The sequence below is a fragment of the Folsomia candida genome, unplaced genomic scaffold (genome assembly GCF_002217175.1).
Source record: "Folsomia candida strain VU population unplaced genomic scaffold, ASM221717v1 Fcan01_Sc001, whole genome shotgun sequence".
NCBI lineage: Eukaryota > Metazoa > Arthropoda > Collembola > Entomobryomorpha > Isotomidae > Folsomia > Folsomia candida.
Genome location: NW_019091193.1, coordinates 1,899,917 through 1,915,275, shown reverse-complemented (window position 1 = coordinate 1,915,275; position 15,359 = coordinate 1,899,917). Strand labels below are relative to the sequence as shown.

The window sequence follows — 15,359 nt, the reverse complement described above, 5'->3', positions numbered from 1 at the left end:
TCCCCACAACTAGTTAAAATATTCTTGAAAATTATCCAGGGTGTGAAGAATCGAAGAGACAATGCAGTACCAAGTAATAAATTGTCATCCTAAAGAGCACCACTATTTTCCATTAACACACTCGAATTTATACAAAATTTACTTGTATGCAAATTTTGTTCAATTTTTTACACTTGTAGTGTTGCTTGGGGATACATAAATTTGATACACCCCATGTTTGTCAGTTTATCCTGGCATGTTTATTTATTCAGTTTGACTTAATTTTGAACTTTGAAAACATGTTGTAAATATGTGGATGAAATTATGTATGCAGTTTTTTTCAGCAACTCAAAATTTCAATAATTTCAAAAACTCAAAAAACTACAAACCTTTATTTCAGTAATTTGAGACTTTTATGCATATGTAAACTTTATGAATGTTTTATGTGTAAAAACTGTGCACATAATTCCACCCACATATTTAACAAACAGTACATTTTCAAAGTTAACTGTCAATTCTTCAAGTCGGGTGTGAATGAATCTTTTAAAAAGTTAAAGATATAAAATGGCTCAATCTATATTACATAGATAAATATGTAGTACCAAATTATTCCCTAAGAAACACCCCAAGTGCAAAAAATCTTGTAATTTACTTATTAATTTACATTTAATATAGAAAATTATTTGTTATAAATAATCCTGGGAGTGGGAGGGCATTGCATAAGCCCTAAAAAACTGTTAGTTCAATGCGATTCGTATCGAACCAACAATCCGAGCCTGGCGTTGAAGGTAGGCATCTGCAAACGCGATACATATTTTGCATGCAATGTATGTAGGAATAAAAAATGCAACTTTGTTGTGCATTTCTGCCTCAAGTTGAGAGTCTCAACTCATCCTCAATTCATTTTCAACTGATACATGTATGCATACATACATATGTAAATGTCGTCAGACCAGTAATGATTTAATATCAGTTCCTTAAAAGTGTACATATGTATGTATGTACATACATATGTATCTAAATAGATGGCAACTACAGATAGAATATTTGTTCATATGAAAAAACAGTGGCCTTCACCGAGACAAATTTCTCCAAAGGTTACATGGCAGATGCACTGTTAAAAATGTGGTGAAATCATATTTGTACATACATATACACTCCGTGACGGTATTGATTTGGTAACAACGTCTCCCCGAGTTGGTGATAAGTAGTTTGATTCTGAGGGGTAAGCTTTCTTGATTCCCGGAAATTTGGATATGGAAATTTTGGTCTCGGAAATTTGGGTACGGAAATTTGGGTATAAGGAAATATGGGTATCAGAAGTTTTGGTCTGCAGAAATTTTGGTCTCGGAAATATGGGTAGCAGTATATTTGGGTATGCAGAATTTTAGGTATGGGAAATTTGGGTATGACAAAAAAATTCTTTTCACAATTGCTCTTCGGAAAATGTGGTGGCCCACAAAAAGGGTCGATTATTTACAAAGTAATTACATGAGTTACAATATGTAACAAAATTGTAGATGCAGCGACAAATTTTTTTTTTCGATATGATCCCACAATTTCTAAAATTCCGGTTAATATACGGACAATTTCCGCGTCGTCGATTTTTAAACGTCACAAACAGATAAAAGGTCAGTTTTTTAAAGATTCAAAATGATATGCCAAAAATAAAACTCCATGGATAATTTTTTTTCGACTTTCCAATAATTTGTATTGGACGCGGCAAGGCCTCACGAAAAAAATGAGCTATCATACGAACGTGTACGATTTTTTTGACGCCCACAGGAATTTTACGCCCAGGACAGTTTGAAGGTCTAAAATAGTGACCGTGGTGAAATTCAAACCATTGAAATATACACAGGCATGTATTCAATGTCAATATGGTTTTGACTTGGTATATGTACTAGTTACCGCACAACCAACGGCCATTTTAAGGGCCACCACATTTCCATCCGAAGATCAATTGTTGAAAAGTATTTTTTGTCGTACCCAAATTTCCCATACCTAAAATTCTGCATACCCAAATATACCGCTACTAGGGTTGCCGCGGATAGCGAAAATGCTACCCGTTACCCGACCCGCTACCCGCAGCACTGCTACCCGTACCCGCACGGGTACCCGTTACCCGCTACCCGTTTTGGGAATTAAGCTAAAAACCGACCAACGTTCAGAATAAATTTGATGTAATCAATTATTTGCTCAGTTTGGTTGATATGTAGTTTGAGATAATGCTATGCAAGTAAAGCATGACAAAATTTGGTATGTTGGTGTAACTAGGTATTTGTTTCTGAAACCAAACTTTCTGGCTTATAATGGAACGTTTTTCAAGCTACACAGGGTTGCTTAGCCGCTTATATCAAAAATTCAAAAATTAGGCCAAAAATTAGGAATTGCATAACACTTATTTTTCCGTTGAATGATCCGTTTAAAGAAAACTATTGGAGGAGTGCTGCACTCCGAGTGAAGAGTTCAAAGTTTTTGTCCGAAGAAAAAGATGGCAAATATTTACCTAAAAATTTAACCTTGCAGTCAATATTTTTCTTCAAAGTGACCAGTCAACAGAAGGGAAAGTATAACGTGATCCATAATTTTTAGCTTGACGTTTTGACATAACTCGCTAGACACTCTTGGTGTGGCTTGAAAAAATCAAGTTGAAAAAATCAGTCAGTTCCAATGTTAGTTTAATTTCTGAAATTCTGATCTCAATGAAGTTTTCATTGAAAAATCTTCTGCAAATAAAATTTTAGCCTTCAATCCGATTGAAGTTTTTCATCTGCACAAATTAAAATATTCTCAGTTTTACAAAAATACGCACAAATGCAAATAAAATTTGTGCACGTATTTTAGAGCAGACAATTTATATCTGCTTGAGAAACAATAATTTCTCCGCATTTTCTGGTCGTAAAAACTATTTGAGGCTGCCGTATCTTCTGTCGCTTCCGAGCAGACACTCACTATAAAGGCTTGTTGCTGCCAATGACGAATGTTGAACTGAATATATAATAAAATCATGCTTCTGTAATTGTAATTAAGGCCTGAGAAGCTTGTAACTTTGTTTGTTAGCCAATTTATGGCCAAAATAGAATAAAAACTGAACTACCCGTTACCCGTGCGGGTAGTTGTCGCTACCCGCAGATAACGGGTACCCGCAAAAATCGTGCGGGTATGCGGGTAACGGGTACCCGACCCGTTACCCGCGGCAACCCTAACCGCTACCCATATTTCCGAGACCAAAATTTCTGCAGACCGAAACTTCCGATACCCATATTTCCTTATACCCAAATTTCCGTACCCAAATTTCCGAGACCAAAATTTCCATACCCAAATTTCCGTACACCAGCTTTCTTCACCACAACGGTGTACTTTCTATACTGGGGTGTACATGTGTACATCTATTACCACATGGTAATGTAATGCCGTGCCGATAAGTCATGCACTCCGGTGGGTTATGATTCAATACCATTTTGCTAAGAGTGTAGTATGTATGCAATTTCTTAATGAAATCCTTATGTTATGTGTGTTAGAAACTAGAATTCTGGCATGGAAGTGAATTTCTGCAAAGAAAAAATAATGAAAATATGTCAAAAAAATTCCGCCAGATAAAAGTTTAGTCTAGATTTTGTACATATATTTTACTTAACTTAGAGTTTAAAATCCATTTAATTTTCAAAAGGGCAACACTATTTTTAAGAGTGTATTTTGCTAAATAGAACCTAATTGAAGTACAGCTATGAATAAACAGCTTGTTTAAAGCATATGTATTTCAGTGCCAATTTATTTTGATGTATCTGCAAGATTTCATCATTTAATCCATGACAGACAAATTTTAAGTTCAAGCTCAAGGCTATTATAATAATCCAACACGCATTGTACGTATGTATGTTCATATGTACATACATACAAATGTACCTACATTATGTTTTATCCACATCTTTTAAATATTGTTTGCCACGTCTCGTTGTTCTATATAAATGAAACAAATCAATCCCATCTCCTCAGTCCGTCAATACACTCGCTAAATGTAACATGATTCCTAAAACTGTCCTAATTTTGGCAATTTATTTTGCCAACAGCGTATTTGGCGAAAGTGTCACTCTTTCTCAAGGTGTGGTCAAAGGTTTCCAAGCAAAATCACGGTCAGCCAAGGACTATTATGGATTTAAAGGGATACCCTTTGGCAAAGTGGAGAAGAGATTTAATGTAAAAATATAAAATAAAATCAGAAGATGCGCGGATAATTTTTTATTATTTATACAAATAATTTTTACTTTTATTCCAGATTCCAAAACCTGCCGGAAATTGGAGTGGAATTTTTGACGCTACTTTGAGCTACAAAGGGTGCATGGATGTCGGTATATTTTCGGCTCCTAATGGCGTCGAGGATTGTTTAAAATTGGATGTTTACACACCAAAAGTGAGCATTTTTTTAATTTCTTGGAAAATTTAATTGGCAAAAATAAATAAATTTATTTATTTTGTTAGCTTACAGCATCTGAGAAAATGCCAGTTCTCGTGTGGATTTATGGAGGAGGATTTTTCATCGGAAGCACGAAGGATTACGGCCCAGAGTATTTTATGGATGAGGATGTAAATAATTAATTGGTTGATTTGAGATTAAATAGGCACTCGAAGACTCATTTCCAAAAAAATAAGCACATTTTTAATAATTTCTAGGGTCTGGAAATTTATTTTACATTCTAGATGATACATTTGTAAAGCAAGTCGTTGTCAACTTAAAAGAATTTACACTCCAGGTTTTTACGACTTTTGAATGAGATCTCAAGTTTAAGGGGTAGAAATCAGAAAAATTAGAACTCACCGTAACTTGTTGACTTAAATTTATAAAAGAAAACAACGCCAATCTATTTACCGACTACAAATTTGTCGTCCAGAATTTTAAAATAAATTCCCAGAGCACAGTAATGATTAACAATTTGTTGATTTTTACGATATTGTGAATAGTCATCGAGTCCAACGTTCAACGATTTGCAACTAAAAAAACTTTACTTGAAAAATAGGTTGTCCTCGTCCTAATAAACTACAGGTTGGGTCCCTTAGGATTTCTAAATGCCGGGGTAGCTTCCGCCCGAGGGAACCAAGGCCTTAAGGATCAAGTCTTAGGACTTCAATGGATTCAGGAAAATATTGAAAACTTTGGGGGAAATAAGGACAGGGTCACAATTTTTGGCGAGAGTGCGGGCGCCATCTCTGTCTCCCTTCATGTCACCAGTCCCATGGCGAAAGGCTTGTTTCACTCGGCCATCTCCCAGTCCGGCACGGCAGTCCAGACCTTCATCTCGGCAAATTGGGGGCGTGGTGTGGATCAGGCCGTGAAATTGGCGCAGGACAATAATTGCCCAACCAGCAATAAAGAATACATGGTGGAATGTCTCCAACGAATCGATCCCTACCTTTTGGGCAAAAGTAGTCTCAAAATGGATGATTTTGGTCTGCGCCCAGACACTGGGCTTACAATGCCAAGTTTAGAAACCTATTCGGATGGCAGCAATGACCCCAACGTGTACCTTAAAGAAAATCCTTTGGATCTCCTCAAATCTGGGAGGTTTAATAAAGTTCCCGTAATTATGGGTCTGATCGGATGGGAATCTTACGCCGCTGCTTCATCAAGTATGCATTTTTAAGTAATTAACTTTATCAGAATTCTTATTTCCTTTTTGAAATTTTAGTTATCAAATCGCACGATATAACCCATAAATTGAATTCCCAATGGGGCAGGATTGGATTGAGGCTTATGGAAGTTTCCAACCAAGCGGAGGATCCAGCCGAGGCAATGGTTTCCATCAAAAAGAAATTTTTTCCCAATGGTGGGATCACAAATGAGAGTTTATGGGAATTGGAACACGTGGCGAGTGAAAGGCAGTGGATCCACCCATTTAGAGTTCAGGCTGAATTACTTTCCCACCATGTTCCCGTTTATATCTACAATTTTACGAGAATGGTGCCATACAAACCGCTCGGCATGGATATTCCAATGTTTAGTTATCTTGTCGAAGGTACGTAAATGGTTAATGTATGTACTCAGGACTCGATCAGTCACCAAAATCGTCAAAATTAGCACATGTACACATAATCATTTCTCGGCTCTGGGAATTCATTTTAAAATTCTTGACAACAAATTTTTGGTCAGAAATTACATATTTAAGTATATTAGAAGAATTGCGGCGAGTGTTTTTTAAAATTACAGATAAGATAAGCCAGTATCTATGCATTCAGATTTTTCTTAAAGCATCATAAACTTGAAATCCCTCTTCAAAAACGATAAAAATTTGCGTTTTTTATGGGAACGACCTGCTCGACAAATTATTTGTCCAGAATTTTAAAATAAATTCCCCGATCCAAGAAATGCATAAATGTGCTGATTTGGACGATTTTTGATTGAGCCCTATATTAACTTATAGCTTGAGGGATATTACTTTTGAAAATCTTAAAAATATCCTGGCATCTTGTTTCTGTAGATGGCGCCACTACCAAAAAACCGTCGCATGGGGAAGACATTGCATACGTGTTTAAACTTGAGGGTATGTTTTCCGCTTTGCTCCCAAATATTTCGGCGCGTGCAGAGGAAGTTAATGTTTCCAAGGATATGGTTAAGACCTGGGTGAATTTTGCAAGAGAGGGGTAAGATGAGAATGAGATTAGTATTTACTAGTAATTAAAGCATTGAATTTAATTAAATTTTTATAATTTATTACAGAAATTTGCAAACTTCTCCATGGTCAAACTGGGAGCCGATAAGTGGTGACAATTTTTATGGGTCGAAATATTTTGAGATTGGGGACACCAATGATTTAAAACAGGTTCCAGCAGAGTGGAAAGAACTTGATGAGTTTTGGGATGGTTTAAAGTTATAGGAAATGGGGGGCAAGTGGACGTCTTAAGTTCAGGGTCTTCAACCATGTTTATTCTATTAAAGCTTTAGATCATGAAAATTATAAATATGTAAACTTGAAAAAATTGGGATAAGTAGAACAAATTGTTCAAAATTCTTAAAAAATAATAAAACATGCTTCATCATCAGAATTATATAATATTTTATTGTATTATTTTTCATATTAAATACTCTAAAAAATTTGGTGATAAGGTCGATACCAGGTGGTACCTCTGTATACGTAGGTGTTTTATTATTGATTTTCAAAAGGTATATTCCGCATTGTTTCTGGCCAGAATTTTGACGAAATAACAAACTTCGGATACATTTAGGATCCTGTGATTTTTTTCAGATCTTTAGGTTAACATTAACACTAGCAATCAATCATCAAACTTTACCTCGACAGAAAAAATGTCAGATTTGCAAATTAAATATCGTAGTGTAATTTAATTTTTAACGCTGGAGGGGTAATCGGTGTCGCAGATTTATGATCGTATGCTTAAAATTTACAATGAAAACTGCTAAACACAAAACACAAATTCAATTGGGTCAATAATTTCAAATGATGGCGAAAAGAGGTCTCGGACAAAAAGCCGCTAGGACGCCCAAAATCTGTTTCTCCCACAGAAAGGCTCCGGAAACTAGAGGAACCAATAATGAGAGATCCGCGATTGAAACTGTCCTATTTAGCAGATGAGATGGGTGTTCCAAAACTAACAATTTGTTCCATGTTAACTGAAGACTTCGGTATGAAAATGGCTTCCTCCCGTTGTGTACTAAAATTGCTTTCGGCATCTCAAAAACAGGATCGAATCGACTTTTGGAATGAAAGTTTTGCCCTTTCAAATGAAACCTGGAACCTGATTCATATTTTAATAGTTGGATATGATACTTGGGTTTACTATTATGACCCGGAGACCAAATAATAATTCATACAATGGAAGCACGGGGGGTCGCCCCAGCCCATGAAAGCAAAAGTGCAAAAACCTGCCAAAAAATTGATGATTCCCATTTTCAAGGATATCAAAGGTCCATTCCTTATAACATTTATTGGTAAAAATACTATGATAAATGGGGCAGCCTATGCAGGAATCCCGAAGGAGTTGTGTGCTCTGGTTGAAGAAAAACGTGGGGTCAAAAAAAAGAGTTGGTGCATTTTTAGCACGCCAAAGCCCCACCTCATACCTGGCATTTTGCGAGGGCTGCTGCAGACGGAAATCGCTTCACCTAGATAAACCACCTCCTGTACAGTCCAGACATGACCCCTGGTGATTATTATTCGTTTCGAAACTTAAAGAAAGACATCAGGGGGAAACGGTTTTCTGATGATAATAAAATCAAGTCGTAAATTTTGGCATATTTTCGAGGTAAATTTTGATGAGTTATTGCTAGTGATAATGTTAACCTATAGAACTGAAAAAAATCACAGCATCCTACATGTATTTGAAGTTTGTTATTTCATCAAAAGTTTGGTCAGAAACAGTGCGGAACATACCTTTTGAAAATCAATAATAAAACACCCACGTACATAATCAACATGACACACACACATCACATCAGTCAGTAACAACTAGATTTATCTAACTGACACTTTACATACATATGCAAATAAATTTTAAATAAAAAACTCAGGGTCTGAACAATAACCGGAAACAAGGGTACGAACGAATACAAAATACTTTATTTTTGTTTATTTCAAAGTTGAGAAACTGGAAAGTTGTATTCACATTTTACCAGCCACTTTATTACTCCGATAATTCGAGTAGGATTATACATACACGTTCTTATAAGTAAGTATTGATCTACTTAAATCGAATGCATCCATCAGATTTAGCCATTTCATAAAAATCCGATTTTAAATTGAGCAGGTTGTTAACAGTGTCGAATTCCTTAATCTGACCATTTCTGAGCACCATGACCCTAAAAAATCGAACATAAATTATGCATAATGCCCTCAAACATGAGTTTTACTATTTAATATTTATCAAACAGAGTATAACCTGTCACATTCGAGTAACGTTTTAATACGATGTGCAACAAGTAAGACGGTAGACTCCTTAAATTGTTCTTTCACAATTTTTTGAATGAGATCCTCAATATTCTTGTCACAATTAGCCGTCACTTCGTCCAAAACTAAAAATTTTGGCTTCTTAAGAATGGCTCGAGTTAAACATAACAATTGTTTGTAGCCGGACCTGTGAAAGTAATAATCGGTTAAAAATTTAATTTTCTATAGTAAGAACTAAGTATTTATCTATATTACGTTATCTTCGTGTCATCGGGCGTCATTTGGAAGTACAAACCATGTGGAATGTTAGATACATATTGTTTCAAATTAACAATATCCAACGCACTCCATATCTCATTATCACTGTAACATCCCATCGGATCAAGATTATATCGTAGCGTATCAGCAAAGAATGTGGACTCCTTTAGTAAAAAAAATTGATAGAATATCCCAGAAACTGCTACTTATCTATAAAAGTTGTTGATTTATTACCTGGGGAACAATTGCAATTTTGGATCTTAAATAATGAAGAGGAATTTGTGCAATGTTTTGTCCTGAGAAAATTATATTTCCACTGGTAGGTTCCATTAGACGGAAAATGGTCATTAAGAGGGACGACTTACCAGCTCCGGTTCTCCCAACTTTAACACCAAACCCATGGAATCAAATAATGTAAAATGTGTTCCATAGTGTTTATATAAATGGGATTTCCTCACCAACTCCAATCTAGAATAAAATATAAATTATTCTAATGTTCTCTCTCATTTATAAGGTTTTTGTATTAATATACAGTATGCCACTTATATTATTATCTAAATTTTTTCAAAATTTTTTAAATCTGTAGTCCAATACGTATTAAATAGTTACTAAATGATTTCGAAATAATTTTGAAGTATCTACACATATCTGCTTTTGAGAAAATTGAATTTGAATTGAATTTGAAAAGAATAGCATTGAATAAGTTACATACTGTATATGAAAATGACAGTTGTACCTTTTCTTTGTGTCTGATCTCACAGTTATTAATTTGCAGAACTGGCTGTGGATTTTCTTCATAATGGACTTGTAAATCCGTAAGTTTTAATTCCCCAGTTTCAGGCCATGATTCATTAACTTCGGGATAAACATCATTCAGCGCTTCCTGATATTTTCACATTTGTCATACATAATGATGAAAGATATGTACATATACAGCAATTTCGGAAATTAACGGTTTTAGTTAGCAGTTTTTACTTGAGGAATTGAAGTCAAATTTACTACTCTCTCCACAGCAACAATGTTAGACTCGAAATCCGTCGTTAATTTAACAAAGTAATTCAACAGTTGTGTTATCTGCAGGGCTGAAGATAGCGATAAGGCGATCACAGCCGGGCTTAAATTGTCTTTCGAGATGACGGCAAATATACAAGTTCCCAAGACTATTAATGTTCCTAGCATGTCTAGTCTGGCTTTAATCCATCTATTAAAACAAGAAAGATGAATGAACTACTTAATCAAAGGATTAAATGAACTACAAAAACTTGTAAAACTCACAAAGTTCCCGTCATGTACAGAAAGAAAGCTTTGTTATTTTCTAAAAGGGATGCCTGAATTTCTCTTATGGTTTCATCCACAATTTCAAAAGCTCTAATGGAACATAATCCCGAAAGCGTTTCCACGACAAGGCTGTAAAGCGGGGTTCTTGTTAGTGATTCATTTCTTCTCAGATTGGTTGATGTCACGACATAAAATCTCTGCATGTTAGACAATTTTTGTTAATGGCGTTTATAATATTGCACAGAATTTAAATAAAATAAAATTGAAACCTGAAGAAAGTAATACAATAGAGCAAGTGGAGCCACAAATACTAAGAAAATTGGAGTAGCGTAACACGTTGTAAAAATTGCGCTTAAAAGAAGAAGGAAGTTAAGCAAGGTCCCTTGCAGATTTTGTGGAAAGCTTGACTCCAAGATATCGACATCTTTAGATACCACATTTAATACTGATCCGATGCCAATTTTATTTAAAAACGTTATCCTCCCATTCAGAATTTTTAAAGCTAAAATTTCATGTAGCTTCCTAGATGCGTTGAGCGATAATTTGTACATAAATAGACAACCGAGAAGTAATAATATTGCTGAAATGGAAATTATAAAAATGTTTGAATAATTTTAAATTGCTGGTCTTTCTTGTAGATTAGTTCGTAAAAAATACATACATATTTACCTTGAGCTATTCCCATTGCGCCATAAATTGTAATGTTCGTCGTTGCTGATTTTATCTGATTAACATCATCTTGTGCGCTCCAAATTGATAACCATACATTGGAAAATGTGTATACTCCTGATGGCATTTGCAATAATAATTTTAATGGTAATAAAATGTAATAAACTTAAATTTTATTTTATTTTGTATTACCGACTGAACAGAAGACTAATGTTGCTCCCAATATTAAGTATTTTGTTCCCCCTTCTCTGACATACATTGATTTCTTAACGTTCTTAAATTGGTCATCAAATCCGATTCTGTTCTCGGAAATATTATTTTCGAAATTATGAAAAATTTCGTTCGTGGAGGGCACATTACTATCCAAATTATCATCACAACGGTTTGATATCATACGCATTGTTTTGCACACACTAGGTGCGACATATTTTACAGCTCCATTTTCTAAGTGTATTATAACATCTGCATCTGCAATCAATTCCTCATAATCCGTTACAATGATTCTAGTTTTCGTTCTTAGAATGCCCTCCTGGCTTAATAGCTTCCTGTAAATTTTCGTAGCAGTGTTTGCATCAAGTGCACTGAGGGGCTGATCCATTACGTAAATGTCTGATTTACAATATGCCGCACGAGCTAATGCGATTCTCTGCCTCTGACCTCCAGACAGATTGCCACCGTTATCTGTGACAATTGTGTCATCACGCATGGGTAAACAAGATAAGTCAGTGTCAAGTTCGCATGCATTTATAACGTCGAGATATAACTGCTTGTCGAGTTGTTTGTGGAGTAAAATGTTTTCCTTTATAGTGGTCTTTCGCGTCCAAGCTGTTTCTGAAACGTAGCCAATGTTTCCCTGAAATTAGTCATATTTTATACTTTGGATGTTAAAGCGACTTTTTTTTAGAAAAATGCCCATACGTTAACACAAATTTGACCTTTGGTAATGAACATATTCCCTAATATAGCCTGTAAAAGGGAAGATTTTCCTGACCCAGTTTCGCCAACTAAAAAATACAGAATAATAGCAATTGGGCTCAGCTTACAATTAGTTAATAGCCAAATATTCACCAATTGCGACAAGTGATCCAGTTGGAATTGTAAAGTGTATATTTCTTAGAGTTGAATTTTTGTTATTCCATGAGAGATATGTGTTTTTAAATTGGATTGAACTCTGATCTACGTAAATGAGTGAATTTATTGCATGATTAAAAAACACAATTCATGATTTTAAGTATGCAACCTTACCACTTGAAATCTTATCAGATTTTAGATACGCTTTGGGCAACTGAAATTCTTCCAAGTTGAGAAACTTATTTATTCTTTTTATGCTAACTGATGTTTGAGAGAACAGCATAGCCAGGGAAGGAATTCTGTGTATGAAATAAATTTCGCCATTTTTGGTAAAAAATGTTACGATATGTCGTCTTACGTCAATAACGGCACTGTAATAATATTTATGATCGATAGTGCTGAGAACATCGTTTCTGCAGAGATCGCTTCCTCGTCGAGCAATGATTTCGTGACGAGAACAACAAGCAGGACAACCACAGGGGCAAACGTGAATGAGGTCACCATGCACGCCAACCTGGTAAGGCTACTCCATAATGAATCCAGTTCTGGTACTCGAGCTAGTCCGATTTTCTTCAGAAATGCTTCATTCCACGCGTGCAGTTTAATAATCTATAATTTTTTATGTGAGCTAGAATAAAGGCACAATTATTATAGCTAAAAAATTTACCTTTAAATTTTGGATTATTTCCGATACAATTTTCAGCCTTGCATCCTTTGCTTTCATTTGGTTTATTTGCAACAATTTTAGCTGTCTCGTCAAAACAAAGGTTACGCAAATCAGGACAATGATCGTGGCTAGACCAGCAAATGCGGCGTTTCCAAGCAGATTGTAGAGAAGATATGTAGCAACTACTGTTTGAATAGGGGCAATCCACAAAGTGTGTAATAATGGAATTATGTCGCATAACTTTTGTGAATCGGCCCCCATAATATTGAGCAATGTGCTTTTGGTAGAGCCTAAAAATTACCAGGGTGACATTAAGGTGAAATTATTGTATAGGTTTTAGTCAGCTCCACGAATTTATTGCATACCAACGGATTCCGATGAGCTGATTCGCACAGATTTTTGAATTAGGATGGAATGTAGCATAGATCTGAATTTTATTGCTATTGAGGTAACATTTTTCCAATAAAATAGTCCCAAAATGTTTCTCGTCACTAAGGAGAGGATTAATGCAAAAACGTAGAAGTAATCCTTCCATGTTGATTCAGATTTTGTTTCCGTAAAATGAATAACCATAATTCTATGGAAACATCTTTTTTTGTAATTTAAACATTTCTGGGTGGTCGATTGATTTAGCGTTTGTTAACTCACCGCAATATTTCTGGCGCCACGAATGCCAATAATTCTTGTAAAATTCGTTGGAAACCTGAGATTACAAATTGCTTCCGGAAATTAAGCCAGAACTGTTGTATCACAGTTACCTTTGAGCTAGGGTTACTAAAATGAAAATTCGGGAAGGGTTATTTATGTATATAAATTATGCTGGTCTTACGTAAAGCTGTGCAATGCCTAAGGGCAGAGATTGTGTCATATTTTCGGTAGGGGAAAGAAGATTATTGTGTAATTTGCATTTGAAATGGTTGGCAAATATGATATGAAATATTGCATAATTTAAATAGGATCAAATCTAGTCTTCCACGATAATACATACCAAATAATGGTATGTATTATATTGTATTAATATTATATTAATATATATATTAATATTATTGTATTATATGTATAATTGGTATGCTAATAAATATGTATGTGCATATGTGCATATTACTGCATATATACCTTGCCAGCGATTCCACCATACTTTCTCCTTCCCAGTTTTCGTCAGCATATTTATATGCATCTTTTAGATCAAATGGATTCAGCTGAAGAGAATCTTTCCTGAACGACTTCCAAAAGATTTTATCCATCCAAAAGTTGAATATAGTGGCATTTTGAGTCTTTGCATTTAAATGTTTTGGATCTTTCTGTTAACAATTTTATCCATTTTCGGTGTAAATTGTGTAATTTTAAACTTTGTATCATGTTTGTAAGATATCTCGTTCTAAAATATATATTACTTTACGTGACTTGCAAAGGCGACATATTCCTGTCAATATTTGAATCGCAGTTTCCCCCAAAACTAAAGGAAATATCATGTATCGTGTGATATATCCTTTTTGGACGGTCTTAAATACGATGAATTTATGTTCACGCAAGGCAATTAATCATATTAAATTAAGTTATCTCACCTCTTGGGAATCATCATCGTAGTCCAATTTGAACACCGCACTCCTGAACAAAACTCCTTCGACTAGCAAGCACACTAACCAAAACCCAAGCGTGAGTGTGACAGCGAAATTTAAGCGTCTCGTGTTTAAATATCCCATTAAACAAAAGGCAAATGTCTACATATTAAAGTTAAACATTTACATGAAAAATACTGAAAAATTATCGCATTTATATTTTGTGCATTACAAAAGTTAGAACCCTGGTTGAACTTGAAACAATGAGTATCTTGATAGTAGCAAAGGCTTGATCTTCATGAATAAGGGGAGATACTGACGTAATTAAAAGCCCAGCGAAAAGTCCAACATGCAAACAAGTTAAGAATCTGCATGGCTTGTTATCTTTTATTGTTCGATGCATGTTCCACACTTTGCAGATAACGATGAACCCAAAAATTGTGACAAAGGTTAAAGGGATCAATAACAGTATGGTTTCTTCGAAGCAAAACATGAAATAAGGAGATGTCGTATGCCACGTGAGATTTAAATCCTAGAAATAGTAATTATGTAGATATGTTTATGATGAAGTTATTATGTCACGTAGAATCAATTTATATGTGTACACCTTTCAATCACATCACAAGTATAAACATTTATGTACTCAAACTATTGCAGAGCGAATATCTCTGTGGGACGGAAAAAGACGAAGTTTGGCCTCATTTACATAACGAAATATACGAGAGCGGTAGATTTTCCGTCCCAGAGAGATAATTTTTCCACAATACACCAAGTTTTATCCCTTGGAGTTAATAACAGTGTCATATATATGTACAAGTACAAAGCAAGTCATGGGTCATGTTTGATGAAATGAAATTTGTTTTGCTAAATATATATATTACCCAAAATCTGGTAGGACAGAGGTCATCCATCTTATACGGAGGAAAGCTTAACTTTCTAAATTCTTACGAGTCGTTCAAATTAACTAATGTACAAATGGAC

At 35.0% G+C, this 15,359-nt stretch overlaps 1 protein-coding gene across 1 annotated transcript; it reads left to right on the top strand.

The window, feature by feature from the left end:
- Nucleotides 1–3,959: 3,959 nt before the first annotated feature.
- LOC110859750 (esterase E4) lies at nucleotides 3,960–7,020 on the top strand. Its single transcript, XM_022108732.2, has 7 exons — nucleotides 3,960–4,179; nucleotides 4,259–4,393; nucleotides 4,462–4,566; nucleotides 4,998–5,607; nucleotides 5,667–5,993; nucleotides 6,456–6,618; nucleotides 6,695–7,020. The coding sequence occupies exons 1-7, from the start codon at nucleotides 4,006–4,008 to the stop codon at nucleotides 6,849–6,851; spliced, it is 1,671 nt and encodes a 556-aa protein (XP_021964424.1). The 5' UTR covers nucleotides 3,960–4,005; the 3' UTR covers nucleotides 6,852–7,020.
- Nucleotides 7,021–15,359: the final 8,339 nt, after the last annotated feature.

Coding starts and splice junctions, on each gene's coding strand:
- LOC110859750 (XM_022108732.2), top strand. CDS start 4,006: ATGATTCCTAAAACTGTCCTAATTTTGGCAATTTATTTTGCCAACAGC. Junction 4,567..4,997: donor AGTATTTTATGGATGAGGAT/GTAAATAATTAA, acceptor CTTGAAAAATAG/GTTGTCCTCGTCCTAATAAA. Junction 5,608..5,666: donor TTACGCCGCTGCTTCATCAA/GTATGCATTTTT, acceptor TTGAAATTTTAG/TTATCAAATCGCACGATATA.